This window comes from Ursus arctos, unplaced genomic scaffold (assembly GCF_023065955.2).
Source record: "Ursus arctos isolate Adak ecotype North America unplaced genomic scaffold, UrsArc2.0 scaffold_7, whole genome shotgun sequence".
Lineage (NCBI taxonomy): Eukaryota > Metazoa > Chordata > Mammalia > Carnivora > Ursidae > Ursus > Ursus arctos.
The window spans coordinates 7,338,234-7,356,760 of record NW_026623089.1 but is presented as its reverse complement, the minus strand read 5'-3'; the positions used below and the strand labels follow the sequence as shown (position 1 = coordinate 7,356,760).

General features: G+C 52.9%; 1 protein-coding gene across 2 annotated transcripts in view; it reads left to right on the top strand.

Annotated features, from left to right (window-relative positions):
* Nucleotides 1–18,527, top strand: part of LHPP (phospholysine phosphohistidine inorganic pyrophosphate phosphatase) — a 125,560-nt gene that overhangs the window by 8,061 nt on the left and 98,972 nt on the right. For both annotated transcript variants that reach the window (XM_026494345.4, XM_057308562.1), the window contains exons 2-3: nucleotides 8,633–8,820; nucleotides 12,824–12,977. In XM_026494345.4, coding sequence (XP_026350130.1) covers nucleotides 8,633–8,820; nucleotides 12,824–12,977 — 342 coding nt within the window. The remainder of the gene's footprint in view (nucleotides 1–8,632; nucleotides 8,821–12,823; nucleotides 12,978–18,527) is intronic.

Sequence of the window (18,527 nt, the reverse complement as noted above, 5' to 3'; positions counted from 1 at the left end):
TTCCTACCTGTCACCGGAAAGAACGCAGGTGTCAGCTCTTATAGGTGAGGGCCTGGGTTTGGAGTCCCAGCTCTGTCCTGTGGTTGTGGTCTTGGGCAGTTTCATAGCCTTTTTGTGCTTCAGTTTCCCACCTGCATCACCAGGGGTAAGTTAAGTGGGATCTTTTCTCTTAAACCACCATTTTACTTGTGCCACGTCTGGGAGCTAAAGGAGCATTTTGTGGCTTGAACGGTCAGATAATGGGGAAGAGGTGGTTCTTTGGCAAATAAGAAGAGTCTTTCAGTTATTGAACTTGGTGCTGATTCAACCCAAATCTCTCAGCTCTGCCCAGATTGTATTTTTCACATGTGTATACATTTTCATGAGGCCGGTTCATAAAAAAGGGTTCTCTTCTGTCCTCTGCCCCTGGCTGCCCCGGGTGAGGCACTCAGCCCCTCTGAACCCCAGGTCCTCATCTGTAAATGGGGATAGAGACCCATCTCCCAGGTTGTCTTGAGAAGTCACTGTGAGCCTGTGGGTCATGCGCTGGGTGGCTGGGGGAAGCGCTGGCAGCCAGTCCCTGGGGAGCTGTGGTGGCGACCATTGGGGTTCCCTTTGTCCTGGGTGCCCCAGGATTGTTCATCAGGGCAGGCAGCCCTGGATTTTTACCCCATCCTCCCTTGGCTAGATTGAACTTTGCCCTCTTTCTTTTGTTCTCTCTTTTTTTTTTTTTCCATTTTGCCCTTTTTCTTTTTTTTTTTTTTTTTAGATTTTATTTATTTATTCGACAGAGATAGAGACAGCCAGCAAGAGAGGGAACACAAGCAGGGGGAGTGGGAGAGGAAGAAGCAGGCTCATAGCAGAGGAGCCTGATGTGGGGCTCGATCCCATAACGCCGGGATCACGCCCTGAGCCGAAGGCAGACGCTTAACCGCTGTGCCACCCAGGCGCCCCATCATTTTGCCCTTTTTCTTAACAGTGCTCTCTGGACGCCCCACCTGCCGGCGCCTCCTGGCCCTGGTTCACTGGGCATGTGGCTTGCTGTCAGACTGCCTGCCTCGAGGGCCCAGACGTCCCCAGCCCGGGCTTGCCAGAGGTGCAGTTGGCACTGTCACCACCCACGTCTTCACTGGCATTTACTGAGTATTTGCAGTGTGCTAGGTTCTTCAGATATATATATATACATATATAAATGTGTAGGGAGTGGGAGAGGAAGAAGCAGGCTCACAGCAGAAACTCTGTTTCTTGCCTGGACTCTGATGACACAGTGATGTGCATCACTGCTCACAGTGTGTCAGATGGAGAATGGGGAGGGACCCTAGGGCAGGGGAGCAGCTGGCTGTCAGCCTAGCCAAAGCTCTGCTGGATCAGTGGAAGGAAGGGGGAGGTGCGGCAGGCCAAGCCCAAGCTCCTGGCAGAAGCTGTTATAGGTGCCCCTTGGCGTTCCTGGGCCAATGGTGACACCAACCTGTGGGACGGCTCACGGCATGCCCAGTCCTGGAGAGCAGAAGACCAGGCACTGCTGTTACCCAATTTCATGACTGGGACTGTGGGACCCCAAGAGTCTGGTCTCTGGATGCTTGGCATTCAGTGTAGGACCTCAGCTGGGAAGCCGGACCCTATACTTATGGGGCAAAAGCCCTTCTGCTGTCCTCCAGCCACGAGGCGGCTCCCTGACCCCAGCGGATGCTCGTCGTTGGGGCCCATGGGGACCTGGGCTGGGTCCCTCCCTGAGTCAACATGGGCACCTCTTGGTATGTGCGAATGACTGTGTTTTCCTGTATAGAAAGTGCAGGAAATCCAGGAATGGCTGCAAAACTGTTCCTGCTCCACTTGTGGGCCCCTGTTTGACCTTGTATTTAAAAAAAATTGGGTTCTTAGAGCAAATAAGTACTTTATAGGATTCACTTCTTCCAAATGTGTGTTTTCAATCTCTGTGGCTTTCCAAGAGAGATAGCGGCTGGCACAGCTGCAGAGCCCTGCTAAGGATCCCGTCTGGGATCGTGTCTGGGTGCCATTAGGTCAGCTGAGACTGATGTTCGCTGAGGGCCTTGGCTGGCTGGCCATCTGCGTTCCAGATCACGACAGCCCCCTGAGGTGTTGTGAATGACCTTTCTCTCTCTAGGGAAACTGAGTCATAGCTTTATTTATCTGCTGCTGTTCCCCTTGTAGTAGTAATACGGACCCCCCATTCCACCAGGGTACATCTTGAGTTGTGGCCCCAGGGGCAGAGCTGGCTGAGTAGAGGTGGCCCTGGCCCTGACCCAGCGGGAGACCAGAACTCCAGCCCAGGGCGGCCTGGGGGCCTCAGGCAGCTCCTCAAGGACCAGCCCGGAGGAGAGAATCAGAGAAAAGCACACCCAGCTTCCTCTTGATGCGGAGAAGTCACCCATCCCCTCTGGGCGCTAATCTCATTTTTCACTTCAGGTTTAACCCGCCAACCTGGGACCTCACCTTCCCGCCCAGGAACCCACTCAGCTCCAGGCCTCCTCCCTCCAAGGTCCTGGAGAGGTCTCTCCTTCCGGGTGGGGTGTGAGGGAATTGGGGGTCAGGTCAGCCCAGGCCCTCCAGACCCTCCCTCAGTAGCACCTGGCCTGTGCTCCTCAGAGGCCTCAGGTGGACATGGGTGGTGGGAGCAGGGGGGGAGATCCTGCCTTCTGCTGCTTGGTAGGAGGGTGGCTGGGACAAGGTGGGCGAGTGCCCTTGCGTACTCGGGCAAGTTAGGGCAGGTGGAGGAGGAATGAATACTGGAGGGAGCAACCTGCCCCCTGCCGCGGGCCGCTGTTCTCAGCCAGCACACCATGAGCTCTCACCACGTGCCAGGCCCGTGCAAGCACATTGCAGCTCCCGCTGGAGCCTCACAAGGGGAGGCAGGTGCTCTGATGATCCCCATTTTACAGATGAGGAGACTGAGTCACAGAGAGAAAGGAGAGCTCCCTGAAGGTCCCACAGCCATTAAGTGGCAGAGCTGGGACCCCATCCACAGTCATCGGACTCTTGAAGTGCCTCCTTGTCACCACGTGGCCATGTGGCCTGCTGCTTGGCAGTAGAGCGTCTTTCGGGCACGTCTGTCCATCTGTTCCATAGCCTGCATAAAGGAGCAACTCACTTTAGTACCTTGTGCGTAGGCTCAGCCTCCCGTTTTCCTATCTGGACGCCTCCGGCTCCATTGTGCTTTCTCCTCTGGAATCCTCTAGAAACCTTGCACCAGAAGGATTAGAGACAGACGCTGGAGCAGTGGTGAAGCAGTATAGCCCCACGGGCAGGATTAGCTCTGAGCAGGGGATTTCTGCCTGAGGTTCTCTGGGTACGGGAACAATGTGGTTCCTTTACCAGGTGGGCGCATCAGATCTGGAATTTGGATTAGTTTGGGACTTCCCACAGAAGGGCGTTGCCACGCTCCAAGGGCCATGAAAGCCGAGCCCAAGATGGGCTCTGCCTGGACAGACGGGGGATGGAGTCGGGGGGGGGGGCGCTTCCTGGAGGAAGGGAAACATGAACCAGGCCTTGAAGGATGACTACGGCTGTAGGGGAGGGTGTAGCAGACTCTGGGTGACTAGAGGCCTCCCTGAGTCACACGAAGGTGACAGCTTCCCAAGGGCAGGGGATGGAGTGAGGAGGGAGGATGGGCCCGTTGGGAGGGCCTTGTCTGGGGCAGCCTTCTTGCCCCCTGGGTGGCCTCCCCTCCCAGCCCCTCTGTGGTGAGCCAGAGAGGGCAGTGGGCTGTGGAGCTGTGCCAAGGTCGGTCAGGATGTCCAGCAGTCACCCTCGTGCTCTACCTGCTACGGAGCCGTAATGAGAGGGTTTCCATTATTTTCGGGTGAGCGCCCCCGGCAGATGCCGACAGCCAGCAGATGTGTGAGGTCCGAGGTGATTTGCAAGGGACCAGTTCATGTGATGAACAATAATTGCACCAGGCGACGTTGTCACTCAGAGCTTTGTCCTGGCTTGCCGGGACGAGGTAAAGGTCAGTTCAAAGATCCGCTGTGGCCGCAGGAAGTGAGGGCAAATCCTGCTCTCGTGGGACTCCAGGGGAGGGGGCAGCAGGCTGAGGTGGTGGCCGGGGCCTCAGAGGGGCCGTCTGGTCAGAGCCCCGTTCTGGGATGCCAGGGCCCTGCAGGAGGACACCTGTTCCAGGCGTTCTTGGGTTTTGGGGCGGGGTGGGGGGAGTGGGGATAACACAGCCTAGCCTGGAGCTGGGCCCAGCCGGACGCTGAAATCCTGTATGTTTGCTTTCCTGGGAAGGCGCTGGCAGGCTGTGCTGAAGTCCCGAGGCCATGGTGGGCTGGGGCTTTGCTCACTTTCTGAAGCCTTGTGGTGCCGGCCCCCTGAGGCCCAATCTGTGACCTCGGGTGGCAGACCCACCAGGAGATGCTGAGCCTTTGGTTCTTTGGCTGTCTCATCTGTTTGGACTGCAGCGCAGAAAACCACACGCTGGGGGCCTCAACAGCAGACGTTTATTGGGGAGCCCAGATCTGCTGCCAGCAGGGTCCGTTTCTGGTGCAAGTTCTCTTCCTGGTTTCTAGGGGGCTACTGTCCTCACGTGGCCTCTCCTTTGCGCAGCAGAAAGAGATCTCTGGTGTGTCTTCTGAGGACACTAATCCTATCCTCTCCCAGCCCCACCCTTATGACCTCACTCAGCCCTTGTTATCTCCTTAAGGGCTTCAACACAGGGATCTGCTTCCACATGGGGGGACACAGCTCCGTCCACAGCAGTGGCCATTCAGGGCCTTCCCTTCAGTGCCCACCCCTCACCTCACACTGTCTCCCCATGCACACTCACGTGTGCCCCCCGCACACACCTGGGCTGCTGGGTCTTGCAGGGGGGCACGGTGCTCCCCTTACTGGAATCATGCAGGCCTGCACACGCCACCACGTAGCTGTGCCTGAGGGGTCGGGCCTGTGGGCTCTCCTGCTTACAAGCTGCGTGACTTTATTGCTCTCTGCCCTTCAGAGCCTCCGCTTTGTCATCTCTAGAATGGGGACCGTGGTTCTGGTCTCTCGGCTCATACCCAGTGCTGCCTGCACACCAGGCACCCGGCCCAGGGACGTATGCGGGGACTAAAACACGAGGTTCTGGACCAAATCCGATCACAGATCCTGAGCCCGAGGCAGGGCTCAATGTAACGTCGTATTCATGCTTTACTCTGTTAATAACCCACGCTTTTCTTATTTTCAGTGATTATGAGAAACAGAGAGAGGACCCTGGGACTTGTCCCAAATGGTCAGAAAGGGGGTTCCATTGGTGGGGAGGGGCCCGGATGAACAGACCCACAGGGAGGAGATTTCCCAAACATTTTGCACTAGATTTTTTTCAGGGACTGATTTGATCCTAAAACTAGTACTTTGATTTTAAAGCACATATTTTATGAACTTTGGGGGGTGTTTCAAAGGAGACCCGTGGCTGAAGTGTCCCGAAGTGAGTTGTGTTATTTACTCATTTGTCATCGGCATCTGAAGTCGCATTCTGAATAACAGATGTGAGACACTGTCATCTCACTGTCACACCGATTGCTCACTGTTCTGAGAAGGTCACATCATAATTCATTAGCAATAATTAGTCCCCCGACACCCCTGCACTTCTTTGCTCAACTGCTCCATTAACTTGGGTGCGAATCGCACATCCCAGGCGCCAATCAATGAAGATCTGTCCGTAATGCATAAGGTGATGCTATTAGTTACAATATATTAACTGCCTAATTTAAAAATACAAAAGCTGTCTTTATGAAGGGCAATTAACCACTAAGCGTAATTGATCATTCATAACCCTCTGATTAGGAAAGACAAATATTAAGAAAGGACTGAACCACCTGGGCTGTTGATGAAGACATGGTTAGCCTCGAGGTGTGTGTTCACTGTCGTTGGTCGATCTACAGATTTCTTTTCAAGTGGCACCTGTCAGCTCCGGTGCTTGGAGGGTCAGGAGGCTCCTGTTAACGTGGGAACACCTGCCTGTTTCCGACGGGGCTAGTGAGGGGGCTGCAGGCTCGGGACACCCTTGGGGGTGGCAGTAGGTTTGGTCGGTGTGGTTCTAAGGAAGGGTCCCTCTCACCGGCTGTCATTTGGATTTTCCATCACTCAGTCATTCAGCAAATGGGAGCCTGCCTGCCGTATACCAGCCCCGTGTGAAGCAGGGATGCTGAGGAGAGTGGACCAGATGTCATTGCTGATCTCATGGAGCACATAGGTCTGGGAGAGCGACAATAAAGATAGAAGTCGGGTGATTGGAGATATTGGTTAGTGTTATAACGAAAGAAAAATACAGCTAGAGGTAGGATAAAGGCAGCATCACACAGGGTGGAGAGGGGGACATTGGATAGACCTGCCACCTTTTCCCAGTTCTGTTATCGGTAAGGAGCATTGCATTTGGAGCTTCCTCGACCCCAGGATGGAGCAGATTGCCTGAGCCATCCCGACCCGCTCAGTGACCCTCCTTCCCAGCCTATTTTCTGGCTCAGCTTCCATATACCCAAGGCTGCTCGATGATCCTGAACCTGACTGGGGCCTCAGAGGGCAGGGCCTGCACCACACCCGCTCCTCTCTCTGCCCCGCCCACCCTTCCCTGGCTATCTTGTCTGCTCTGCAAGATTCAAGTTGGGCCTGGCTCTCCTGGGAAGTCTTTTCTGAGACCCCATCCTGGGATGAGACGTTTCCCGCCTTTGGCTTTGCAGGGGAGCTGCGGCGGATGTGCTTCCTGTTCCCGACTCCAGATCAGTCCTAGGATCCGTGTTGGGGTCAAGTAGGCATTAGCCCACGTCCCTAGTGTCTCAGATCCAGGAAGAGGAACAGAAAGTACTTGACCTTTCTGAGGCACAACGTCCTCACTCACAAAGCAGGATAGAAAAAGGATGTTACTGCTAGGGTTGAGACAGAGTTGCATTTTTAGTGGGGTCTCACTTATTTGCCCAAAAGGAGGTTGATTCAGGTCCATCGTTGTGAGAAACTGGGTCTGCTCTGTGTGTTACCTCTGCACACGGGCACGAGTTGGAGCACGTATCTCCTGTACGTGTATAGTTATTGATAAATACTAAATGTTAAATTACGCACTTAATACTGGATCAAATGTAGTATTTATATTATAAAAAATGTGAAACTTGGAAGGATGGCTGAAAAGTAAAGCTTTCTCCTGCGCGTTTGGAGACGACTGACATGGATGTGTTAGAGACCTGTTTATAAGCAGTGCCGGGTGACGATGAGTGCACTCGGTTAATTTTCGGAGGGTTTCCCAGGCCTCCTGACGTGTAGGCTGGTGTCTTTCCTGTGACCCCATGCGGCGGCTCTGTGCAGATGCCGAGTAGGACTGTCGTCTTGCACTGGCCACGGCTTGTCCAGGGAGGGCTGTGTATTCGGGCCCGGGCCTGCAGGGACATTGGCCATCATGCTCGACCCCTTGCTCATGGGCTCAGCCGTGCAGCCCCCTTTCCTGTGTAGCTTGAGTCCTCTCTTCCCTCTGCTGGGTGCTGTTTCTTCGCCTCCTGGCCCCCATCTGTCTCTTCATCCCGTTCCAGTCCTTCAGAGCCCCTCCCTGTTCGCAGTCACAAATGCCTCTTCCTTTGTGAAGTTTCCCTTCCACCCCCTGGCCTGTGGCTCCAGCCGGGAGCCTGTCTATGGTCAAGGTTAGAGTTCTGTGCACTGGCCTCCAGCCAGGCACTTAGTAGGTGCTCAGTAACTGTTTGTGGGAGGGTTGGATGTTATCGCATTTGGGACCTCTTTAGGCATCTACCTTGTGGCTCTCTATTCCGAGAACCTGCCCGAGCACAGCCGGGATGCAGGAGGTGACCTGGGAGCTCAGGAGAGAAGAAATGTGGGTGCGGCTGGCCTGTAACAGCATCTCACGGTCCTGTTAGGTTAGCGCTGGGCTTGCAGGGGCTCCCTGGGTCCTGTCCGTCCATCCCGGGATCGTCCGTGTACCTGAGGACCGTCTGGCAAACTTTTCTTCAGCGACAGCAATGAGAAGACACACCTCAGCTTGGTCCCTTGGCCTTTGCACTTCAGGGGAAATAGGGATCCGGAGTTAGGCACACGTAGCTCACATGCACGGCGGAAGTGCTGATCATGGTGGAAGGGTCCAGAGAAATTGCTGCGGACATTCACGGTGACCTCTAGCCAGGCCGAGTGGGATGGAGTGGTGGCAGGGAGATGTCTGGTGGGTCTCGGGAGGTGGGAGAATTGGCACGTGTAGAGAGGCACCGTGGCCCAAGGAGAAGGAGTGGATGTGTGTCCCAGGTAGAGGGAGTAGGGACATGTCCCAAGAGAGGGAACAGAGATGTGTCCCAGGTGGAGGGAGCGGAGACGTGTCCTGGGTAGAAGGAGTGAAGGAAATGTGTCCCAGGTGAAGGGTGTGGACGTCTCAGGTGAAGGGGGGGTTATCCCAGGCAGAGAGAGTGGGGATAGAGACATGTCCCGGCGACAGGCTCCGTGAGGATGGAAAGGAGGGTTGTGGGTTAGGGTCGGGGTTCCCTGGAAAGGGTCAGCTCCTGCTCAGCAACTCCTGCCAGACCCAGGGTCAGCCGAGGTCGGCCTTGGGGAGCCACAGTGGTCTGGCCCACACCGGTGGTCCTGATTGCCCTGGGAAGTGACTCCAGCTTCCTCCCTAGAGCCCTACGCTGCGAGTGCTGACAGCACCCTCTGCCTGTCGTGTTCCCACTTCCAGACTGAAGCAGTCACGGCTGAAGGTGAGGTTCTGCACCAACGAGTCGCAGAAGTCCCGGCAAGAACTGGTGGGGCTGCTCCGGAGGCAGGGCTTCGACATCTCCGAGGGCGAGGTGACCGCCCCGGCCCCAGCTACCTCCCTGATCTTGAAGGAGAGAGGCTTGCGGCCACACCTGCTTGTCCATGATGGTAAGCCTGCTGGGCCCTGGGCTTGGTGGGGGCAAAGGTGTCTCCTTTCCAGGTGGGGGCTGAGGGAGGGCGTCCCTCTCACCTGGGCCAGAACTGGGGAGGACACGAGCCCTTGGCTCCTGCCACTGGTGCTCATGGGCCTGTCTGTGGGGCGGAAACCTCGTGGGCTCCCTGCTGGGGACCAGGCCCCTTCCATCCCTGGTGGAGTACCAGAGGATCCTTAGATGCAGATTCTAGATGAAACGGTTTTTGCAGAGGAAACCCCTGAGCCTGATTTCTTTGATCTAGAATGGATGAAGGGGGCAGGGAATTGTCACAGGGGCAAAATTCTAGCTTCCAGGGTTTGTGGGGCAGGGGGCGGGGGAGGGAAGGAGGATGAGGGGCTAGATTAAAGTCTGTAGGTTTCTGTCTGCCCCCCCCCCCAACTTCCCCTGCCCCCGCCCCAACCCTGAACTTGAACTCTATTTGTGAAAACCAGCCCTGCTCTCTGGCAAATGGCACAAGGTTATGTCCTGATCTTCGTCTGAATGCAAGGATAGAGCCCTTTTGACCCTCCGTGGGGAGTTTTTCTGCAAAGAAGTGGAAGGAGCAGTATTATCTGGTGCTTTCTGAATATTTAAAAAGAAACATAAGCAGTGTTTCAGAATTCAGGACACTTCCCTGTCGTTGCACTGAGCCCTCTTTCTTCCCCTGCACTTGGTATTTTTATTTACAAACCACTGGCAGAAGCGAGCATACTTTCCTGCCTCCCTGAAAGGCCCGAGTGTCAAATCCACAGCTCCAGTGCCAGTTGAGGGCAATATGCCCAGCCTTTAGAAATCCTCTCTCTCAAAATCCTTCCTCTGTGATCTGGGATTTCTGCCAGTGTCTTTAGAACAGGTCCTCAAAGAAAGAGAAAAACTTAAGAAAGAAAATCCCCACCCCTGGGGCAAAGGGAGGACTGCGGGTGGAATGAGCTGGGAAGGGGAGGGGAATTCAGTGTTTGCTCTGAAGGGGGCATTAATCAGTATTAGAGCTGGGGCAGCCTGGAGGGGAAGCCAGATGCCCTGCTCGGCTGCACTCGTGCCTCTTTTTTCCGTAAACATGCCTGTTTTCAGACTTGGAATCTTTTTCCAAGTTTTATTGTTGATGAATTCTACCCCCCCCCCAATATTTTATTATGACGTTTTCAAACATACAGCAAAGCTGAAGTAATTCTACTTGGAATATTGGTATGCTCATCACCTTTATTTTACTAGGGACATTTTACTATATTTCTTCATTATTATGTCTTCCCATCCCCTGTCCATCTTTTCATCTTATCTGTTTTTCTTTATAAGAAATCTTTATAAGATTTATTTATTTGAGGGGCGCCTGGGTGGCACAGTGGTTAAGCATCTGCCTTCGGCTCAGGGCGTGATCCCGGCGTTATGGGATCGAGCCCCACATCGGGCTCCTCCGCTATGGGCCCGCTGCTTCCTCTCCCACTCCCCCTGCTTGTGTTCCCTCTCTCGCTGGCTGTCTCTATCTCTGTCAAATAAATAAATAAAATCCTTTAAAAAAAAAAGATTTATTTATTTGGGAGAGAGAGAGTGCTTGTGTGGTGGTGGGTGGAGGAGAGGGAGAGAGGGACTCTAAGCAGACTCAGCATGGAGCCTGATGCGGGGCTTGATCCCCGGACCCTGAGATCAAGAGTCAGATGTTTAACCAACTACACCAGCCAGGCGCCCCTTTATCTTACCTTTTTGGTGCGTCATAAGGTAAGTAGCAGACATTGGTACACATCCCCAAAACATTTCAGCACATCATTAGCTAGAGTTCAATATCTGTTTACTTTTTTTCTTTTGATGTAACATTTACGTACAGTGAAGTGCAAACATCGCAGGTGTACTTCTGCTGAGTTTTGACAGATGCACACATCATGATCCCGATCTAGAACTTTACCGGCACCCTGAAAGTTCCCTCACGTGCTGCCCGGTCAGTCCCCATCCCCGACCCCCTTGGAGGCACCCACTGTTTTGATTTGTTTCATCATGAATAAGTTTGCCTCATTTAATTTTTGTAGAAATAGAATCATGCAGCATCTAATTGTGTCAGGGGTCTCTCCAGACCACCCTCAGGCTTGACGATTTGCTGGAAGGACTCGCAGGGCCCAGAAAAGCTGTCAGACTCAGTTATAGTTTATCGCAGTGAAAGAGCACAGATTCAGCTCAGCAAAGGGAGGAGAGGCGTGGGTGAACTCTGGGACAATCCAGGCGTGACCTTCCAGCGGCCCTCGCCCATGGAGTTGCCCTGAGATGCACTTAATTCCCCCAGCCGAGATTTGTGATGGTACCTGTAACGTGTCGTCCCCCAGAGAAGCTCATTGGAGCCTTGTGTCTAGGGTTTTGAGTAAGAGTCAGGTAGGCACACAGTGCCTGTGGACTGACCCTGTCTACTCAGTCTCCTGCCCCCCAGGGCCTCATGCAGACAAAAACACTTTTTTTTTTTTTTTTAAGATTTTATTTATTTGAGAGAGAGAGCGCGCATGAGCAGGGGGAGGGGCAGAGGGAGAGGGAGAAGCAGACTCCCCACTGGGCACAGAGCTGGACCCGGGGCTCCATCCCAGGACCCTGAGCTCATGACCTGAACCCAAGGCAGACACTTCACCAACTGAGCCACCCAGGCGCCCCGAGGACCGCCTTTCTTTGGAATCTGCAGGGTCTGAGTAGCCCTAGCATGCTGTCGCTAAGACATATCCATATGGTGGCAGGTGTCAATAGGTTTTTTTCTGTTTTGTTGCAGAGTGCTGTTCCATTAAGTGAACATACCACGCTTTGTCCCTTCCCCTGTTGACGGACACCTGGCTGTTTCTGACTTTAGGCTATTAGGGAAGAAATCTGCTATGAATGTTTCTGTGCAGTTCTTGTGGGTAAATACGTAGGAGTGAAATTGCTGGGTCAGAGGGTAGGTGGCTATTCAGTTTTATCAGAATCCGCTAGCCTTTCCCCAGAGGGCTGTATCCTTTCTCGTGCCGGCCAGCTCTAGCAGCCGCTCTGCTTCCCCACCAGCAGCACTTGGCGGGGTCTGTCTTTTTAATTCCTGCTGTTCTGGAAGGTAGGAAGTGATATCATGCGGTTACTTCCATTTTTTAATCCAGCACGGTCAACATCGAATACCAAGATAGGTGAGAATATGCTTTGTCCTAGGAGCTGAAGGCATAAGGCCTTCAGTTTATCCTTGCAATGTTCCTGATTTTATTTGAAAATTGGAAAGGGCAGGGACACCTGGGTGGCTCAGTCGGTGAAGCGTCTGCCTCCGGCTCTGGTCATGATCCCAGGGTCCTGGGATTGAGTCCCGCATTGGGCTCCTTGCTCAGCAGGAAGCCTGCTTCTCCCTCTGTCTGACACTCCCCCTGCTTGTTCTCTCTCTCTCACTGACAAATAAATAAATAAAATCTTAAAAATAAAATAAAATAGGGGAGGGCAGAAAAGGCAAAGGAAGAAGAGGCTTTGCTAAGGGGATGGGTGAGCAGGGCCAGCGGGGAAGAGCCGCTGCTCCTTCTTTTCAGCATGTGTGTATGTCCCGGTTCTTCTGTCTTCCATGGGGTTGGGCTGGAATGTTCGATGGTCTTTACAGCTTGGGTCCAGCGGTACCAACCTTATAAAGGTTGCCAGCACCTTCATTTCACCCTACGTCTGGGAATCTGTGTCTTCCAGTCAAATGTCCCTTCTCATTGCAGAGCTGTGGGTTCCTGCCTGGGGGATTGAACTGAGTAGCCCCTAGGGTAATGCCAGTGTTGGGGTGGGAGCCCCAGGGGCGGGCCCATCTTTCTCCTGACAGACCTAACTGTGGGGAGTGGAATTCCTTCATCCGTAAAATGGGAGTAAGACCCTTTCCACGCCCGCCTCCCATTCAGCTGGAAGGATCTGGAAGCAAGTCTGAGAAAGGGGCAGGGCCCACGTGGCAGACAGAAGGTGTCCTTGGTAGGAGATGGGACGTAGACCATGCGTCCCCAGAGCTCTATCCCTCTTTCTCTTTCCAGGAGTCCGTTCAGAATTTGGTCAGATCGACACATCCAACCCCAACTGTGTGGTCATTGCAGATGCCGGAGAAGGCTTTTCTTACCAAAACATGAATAAAGCCTTCCGGGTGCTCATGGAGCTGGAAAAGCCTGTGCTCATCTCTCTGGGAAAAGGGTAAGTCAGCTTCCGGAAGAGTGTTTCCTGCTGCTTTGGATGATGTTCTGTAGGTCTCTGGCTTACAGAATCAGTACACAGTGCAGAGAAGTGGGAGTGGGGTGGGCACAGGCCTTCTTTTTCCCTCCCTGCTTTTTTTCCCACGTTTCTTCCTTCCTTTCTTTTAATAATTTGTGAGGAAATGAGAATCCCCTGACTTCGGGGGAGCTGGCTGGTCAGGCTTCGGTGTGGGCGCTGGGCTAGGAGAGGCTGGGAGAGGCTGGAGCCGGGGAGTGTCGCTGCGGACGGAGGCCCCATCGAGGTCTCAGAGCGCAGGTGCTCACTGTCCCAAGGTTGGGTGTGTTTGCACAGGGTACAGCACAAGGCCCTGAAAGATCGTCTCCAGGGAACACCCAAGTAGTGAAGAGAAGGCTCGAGGGCCTGGAGGAATGCTCTGGGCCGGGCTGCACATCTCTGGCCGCAGAGCACAGTCTCTGTAAAGTCCTGATTTTGTTATCAGCATTTTTGTCTGAGCCCGTAGCACAGTCTTCACTGTCTCTTTCTTTAAAAAAAAAAACCCAAACCAACCATGCTGGTTATTTTTCTCAACTTTTACCACCAAGACAGCACATGTTCATGGAAGGAAAATTAGAGAATACAGATGAGCAAAAGGAAGAAAACAGAAGGTATTTCCATTCCACTGCGCAGGAAAATAGCAGTCAACATATTCGTGTCTTTCCTTCCAAGTGGTTTCTGGTGCGAAGAAATCCTTACAAAGGGACGTACTTGGAGCCTCAGTATCAAACCTGACCTTGTTTTGTCACCCGGTTTTTGTTGTTCGCCAGATAATACTTTGTGAACAACTTTCCACTCAAGAAATAAATGTCTCTGGGGCATGGTTTTCTTGTATCTTTTTTACAGGCTATCCGGTAGTTTCTTTTTTTTTTTTTTTAAAGATTTTATTTATTTATTTGACAGAGAGTGAGACAGCCAGTGAGAGAGGGAACACAAGCAGGGGGAGTGGGAGAGGAAGAAGCAGGCTCCCAGTGGAAGAGCCTGACGTGGGGCTCGATCCCAGAACTCCGGGATCACACCCTGAGCCAAAGGCAGACGCTTAACGACTGAGCCACCCAGGCGCCCCTATCCGGTAGTTTCTTAAACTGAAGTCTGCTGAGAGACGTGTTTGTTTCTGATCTTCTACCAAAGTAAGGCCGCGATAAGCACCTTCGTGCATTTAGGACGATGTGCGTATCCGGGGCTCTCGATGTGCCTTGCCAAGTCGCTTTCCAGAAAGCTGTGCAGACCTACTCTGTCATCACCAGAACCGGCGCTGGGATTTGAGTCATGGGCTCTTAAAGTGGCGGGGACACTCTGGAGCCCTGCCCCAGCTTTTTGTGCCCGGCAGGGATTTGGGGGCCATCTCTGGGGAAGGCCTTCCCAGCGTGGGTGCTTCTGCCGACTGGGAACTCCCGCCCTGTGCCCGCCGGACGGGGCCGGCTATTGGAGTAGTCAAGGGGGGGACCTTTTGTTTGGCCACCTGCCATTGCTGAGCACTTTATGAACTCCGTTTTGTTGAATTCCCAGCACGACCCTGTGAGCTGTAGGCAGCAGCTTCGCTGTTTTGGGGGTGGGCTTATCGAGGCCTAAGGAGGTGAATAAGCCGGGGTCTCTGGCTAATGAATCTTGTCACCTCCAGACTACATTTGAGAGCAGATGTTTGGCCCACACAAGATCTTAAATTTTGTGTGGGGGGGCCCATGTTTAAAAACTGGGAGATTTTATATAAAATATACAGATTTCTGGATTCTTTGTAAAAATCAGAAAATCTGATAGTTCAAGGCCTCATGTTCCACCACACACAGAAGCTTAGCTGAGCCTACTGCCTCCATTAATTCCAGCTGACCACAGACCCCACCACGTCTGCGGTCCCCTCACCAAGCTCAGAGTCTGCTGTCACTTATCTTGTACTGTTGTTTGTTTTTCTCATAGTATTTCTTCATGGCTATGTCTCTATTAAAATAGGCAAACAAAAGAGCTTTCGGGGCACCTGGGTGGCTCAGTCATTAAGCGTCTGCCTTCAGCTCAGGTCATGATCCCAGGGTCATGGGATCGAGCCCCACATCAGGCCCCCTGCTCAGCGGGGAGCCTGCTTCTCTCTCTCCCACTCCCCCTGCTTGTGTTCCCTCTCTCGCTGTCTCTCTCTCTCTGTCAAATAAATAAATAAAATCTTAAAAAAAAAAGATTTCAGGAAAGAGAGGATATATTTCTTTTAGGAACTAAAAATATTCTAGTGTGTTATCATGCAAATAAAATGTGTCCTATATTCATCAGGATTCGTCACAGAAATAGAACCAACAGAGGCTGGGTGAGTCCAAAATCTGCAGGGCAGGCTGGCGGGCTGGAGCCCCCGTGAAGACCTGTGGTCCAAGTCCAAAGGCTTTCTGCTAGGAGATTCCTTCTTGCTTGGGGTGGTCACATGGTTCTGTTCATGTCTTCGACTGATTAGATGAGGCCCGCCACAGTGGAGGGCAATCTGTTTACTTACAGACCACTGATTTAAATGTTAATCTCACCCAAGAAGCGCCTTCACAGAAACACCCAGAGTAATGGTTGACCAAATATCTGGCACCTTGGCCCAGTCAGGCTGACACATAAAATTCACCGTCCTAGTCCTTTTCTGACCTTACAACCTTCTGCAGTTCAGAGCCCTGCAAACCATGGAACCTGGCCTGGTTAACTCACTTATGTTCCAGGCCTGGTCCTTCAGGCATCCCTGAGATCCCCAGCCCCTCACTAGAGAACAGCATAATTAAGAAGTTCTGTCATAACTCATTTATGTTAAAACTTTTTTCTTTAAAATTGTCCTTAATTGTTTAACGTTATTATTCTGGATTATGGATAGTAGTCAAAGTAGATATGTTGTCGAAAAAGAAATGGGATCTGTTGCTTTTTAGCTTCGTCATTCTGCAGTAAATTCAAGAGTAGGCAAGGGTTGGTTTTGCAAATAAGCGATTGGGGTGCCTCAGACTTATGGGGCTTCTGACTTGGGCTGTGGGTTGGGCGCTCAGAAACGAGGGACAGGAACTGAGAGCTTTTGGGCCTAGGTCACAAGCTTCTCGGAACAGCCCAGGCACCCGTGAAGAGCTGCTGTCCCGTCCGAGTGGGGGTCGTGGTTGGCAAGGGGCCGTCCTCCGCCGACACGGGGCCGCGCGGTGCCCCCGAGGAGGCAGGGTGGCGGAAGCACTGGGGCAGAATGCCCTCCTCCTGGAAGTGGAGTGATTTACATTTGGCATCTGTTTGGACCGAGAGTGGGAATTGCCTTTGTAATCTCTTCTGTCATGCCGCCGTCAGAAAATTAAGCTGTTTACGCGACAGACTATGGAAGGTTAATGGCTCTTGTGGGAAAGGTCAAGTGGTCATTTTGAAGGGAGGCCTTGCTGAATAATCGGAAGGGCAGAAGAATAAAGCATAAAATCTATCTCACTGCTTCTGCCCAGCTCTTTCCTGTCTCTCCAGCATCCCCAGTTTCTTCTTTGTGGCCGGAACACTCAGGCTCCAGCCAGGCCTGCTTTTGCTTTCGTGATGCCAGTAACAGAAGATGATATATCAAATCTCTTAGGTTTCGGGAATAACCTGGGACTTTATATTTAGAAAAAATTAACTTAGGTACTTGTATTTCACGTGTCTCTAAAAATGTTTTCAGCTAACAGATGGCTTTCAAGGTGCCTTTTTGTTTTCCTGAAGGAGTAAGGAATGAAGAAAAATTCTGGACACTATAAAAACAAATCCAGATTCAGTTAAAAAAGAAATGGTAAGGTTTCTAATTTTGATTTATGGAAGTCAGTTTTTTCTCTAGGCTCTAAACATAAGTGTAACAACGACGAGGTTTTGCTTGTGTGTTTTAAGCTGCATGCTCAGGCTTTTCCTTCCATTGGGACTAAATTTAAACTTCAGAAAGTCCAGGTTCCTTTCACTTGGGAAGAAAGACTCTGGGGAGTATGGGCCGGGCAGGAGTTGTGCTGTGGAGGTGTCCTCGGGAGGTTTTTCGAAGGGAGGTACACCCAGCTCCTGCCTCCTCCAGCCAGCCTAGGGCACTGGCCAGAGGCCCCCAGAATCCGCAGCTCTTAACAGAGCTCTGCCTGTTGCAACAAGGTGGCATTGTTTTTCATTTGTCCTTTGGCTTCTGGGTCAGCCTCTCGTGTGCTGGCTGCATTCTGTCCTCACCACTGTCCTTTGTTCCTGGCTCACCTTGACATGTCCCTTCCTCAGGGAGGCCTTCCCTGGTCCCCCTTCTGCCCCTTCTGGGCTCCCACTGCTCCCTTCTTCCCTTCCACAGCAGTCGTCACACCGAGGGCGAGAGGACACAGTGGAAGCCTGGGCCTGGAGCGTCGTCTGGCCCACGGGGTCCTCAGCAGGGTGCTGCTGGTTGATTCTGAGAGGGTCCCTGGGGCTGGACAGTTCTGTTCCCCTCCCTTTAGCTTCAGGTCTCAGCTCTGATATGTCCCGGGGATGCTCTCAGTCTCCCTGCCCCCAGCACATTCAGCCCTCCTAAAGCAGAGCGCACAGAGTATGGGGGTCCCCTGGCCATTGCCTGTGCCCAGACCTGTGGACTGGTCTGCTTCCCCACTAGATCGGGAGTCCCCGGGGGACAGCCTGGGTCTGGGCTATGGGCCTGAGTGTCTGGGGAACTGAATTATGGACCCCAGCTGTGGTGCCACTGAGTGCAGGACCCAGCACCCAGTGTCTCCCTCTTCCTTTAGGCCAAACAAACCTGACTTGACTTCGCCATTCCTTAAAACTTGGGACCTAGCTAGGGAAAGTGCTTTATTATAGAAATGGGGAAATAGAAGGAGACACTTTGGTGAGGCTTTCTCAGTGCAGAATGCATGTCTGGATTTTGGATTTAAGACAAATGCAATTAAGGACCTCTAAAGCCGTGTTTTGGGGTTACCCTTTAAAAGGGGGAGCATTTTTAGGCCCTCAGTGCTGTAAGCGGGAGCAGTTCTCTTTGGCTACCAGGCATCTTCCTGAAGGGGGTGCAGCATCCCGGCTGCCCCTTGGGTAGCCCCTGACAGAGAAACCTGGGGTTCACCTCGAGACCAACCAGTCCTGTCATGCCAGGACACCCCCCCCCCACCCCGCCCCAGCTTCATCACATGGACTCCAAATGCACCTGACAGGAGTAAATGGCCAGGGACCAGCCTTCCCAAAGCCAGGGGTGCGGCTAAAGCCTTGCAGGCCGGCCTCCATGGAGCTGGGTGAGTGTGGGGCGGCGATCAAGCTCCTGCAGCCGTCAGGGCCTCAGGTGGGGCCGAGAGGAACAGGCAGGACTCCTGGGCGCGCAGAGCTGGAGGAAGGGGAACAGCCCTGCGGCAGCTCCTGGGAGGCTCAGTTCTAACACTTCTGTAGGCACAGAAGGGGTTGCAACCCCCACAGACGGGAAGGACTTGTGTTCACCCTCTCTGGCCCAGCTTATAGCGTACTGCCTGTAGCCCGGTCGGGGTAAACAGAATAATAATATTCTCTCATATTTTTTGAGTAATGTGTGCATGCGAGGGGTCATGTTAAGAA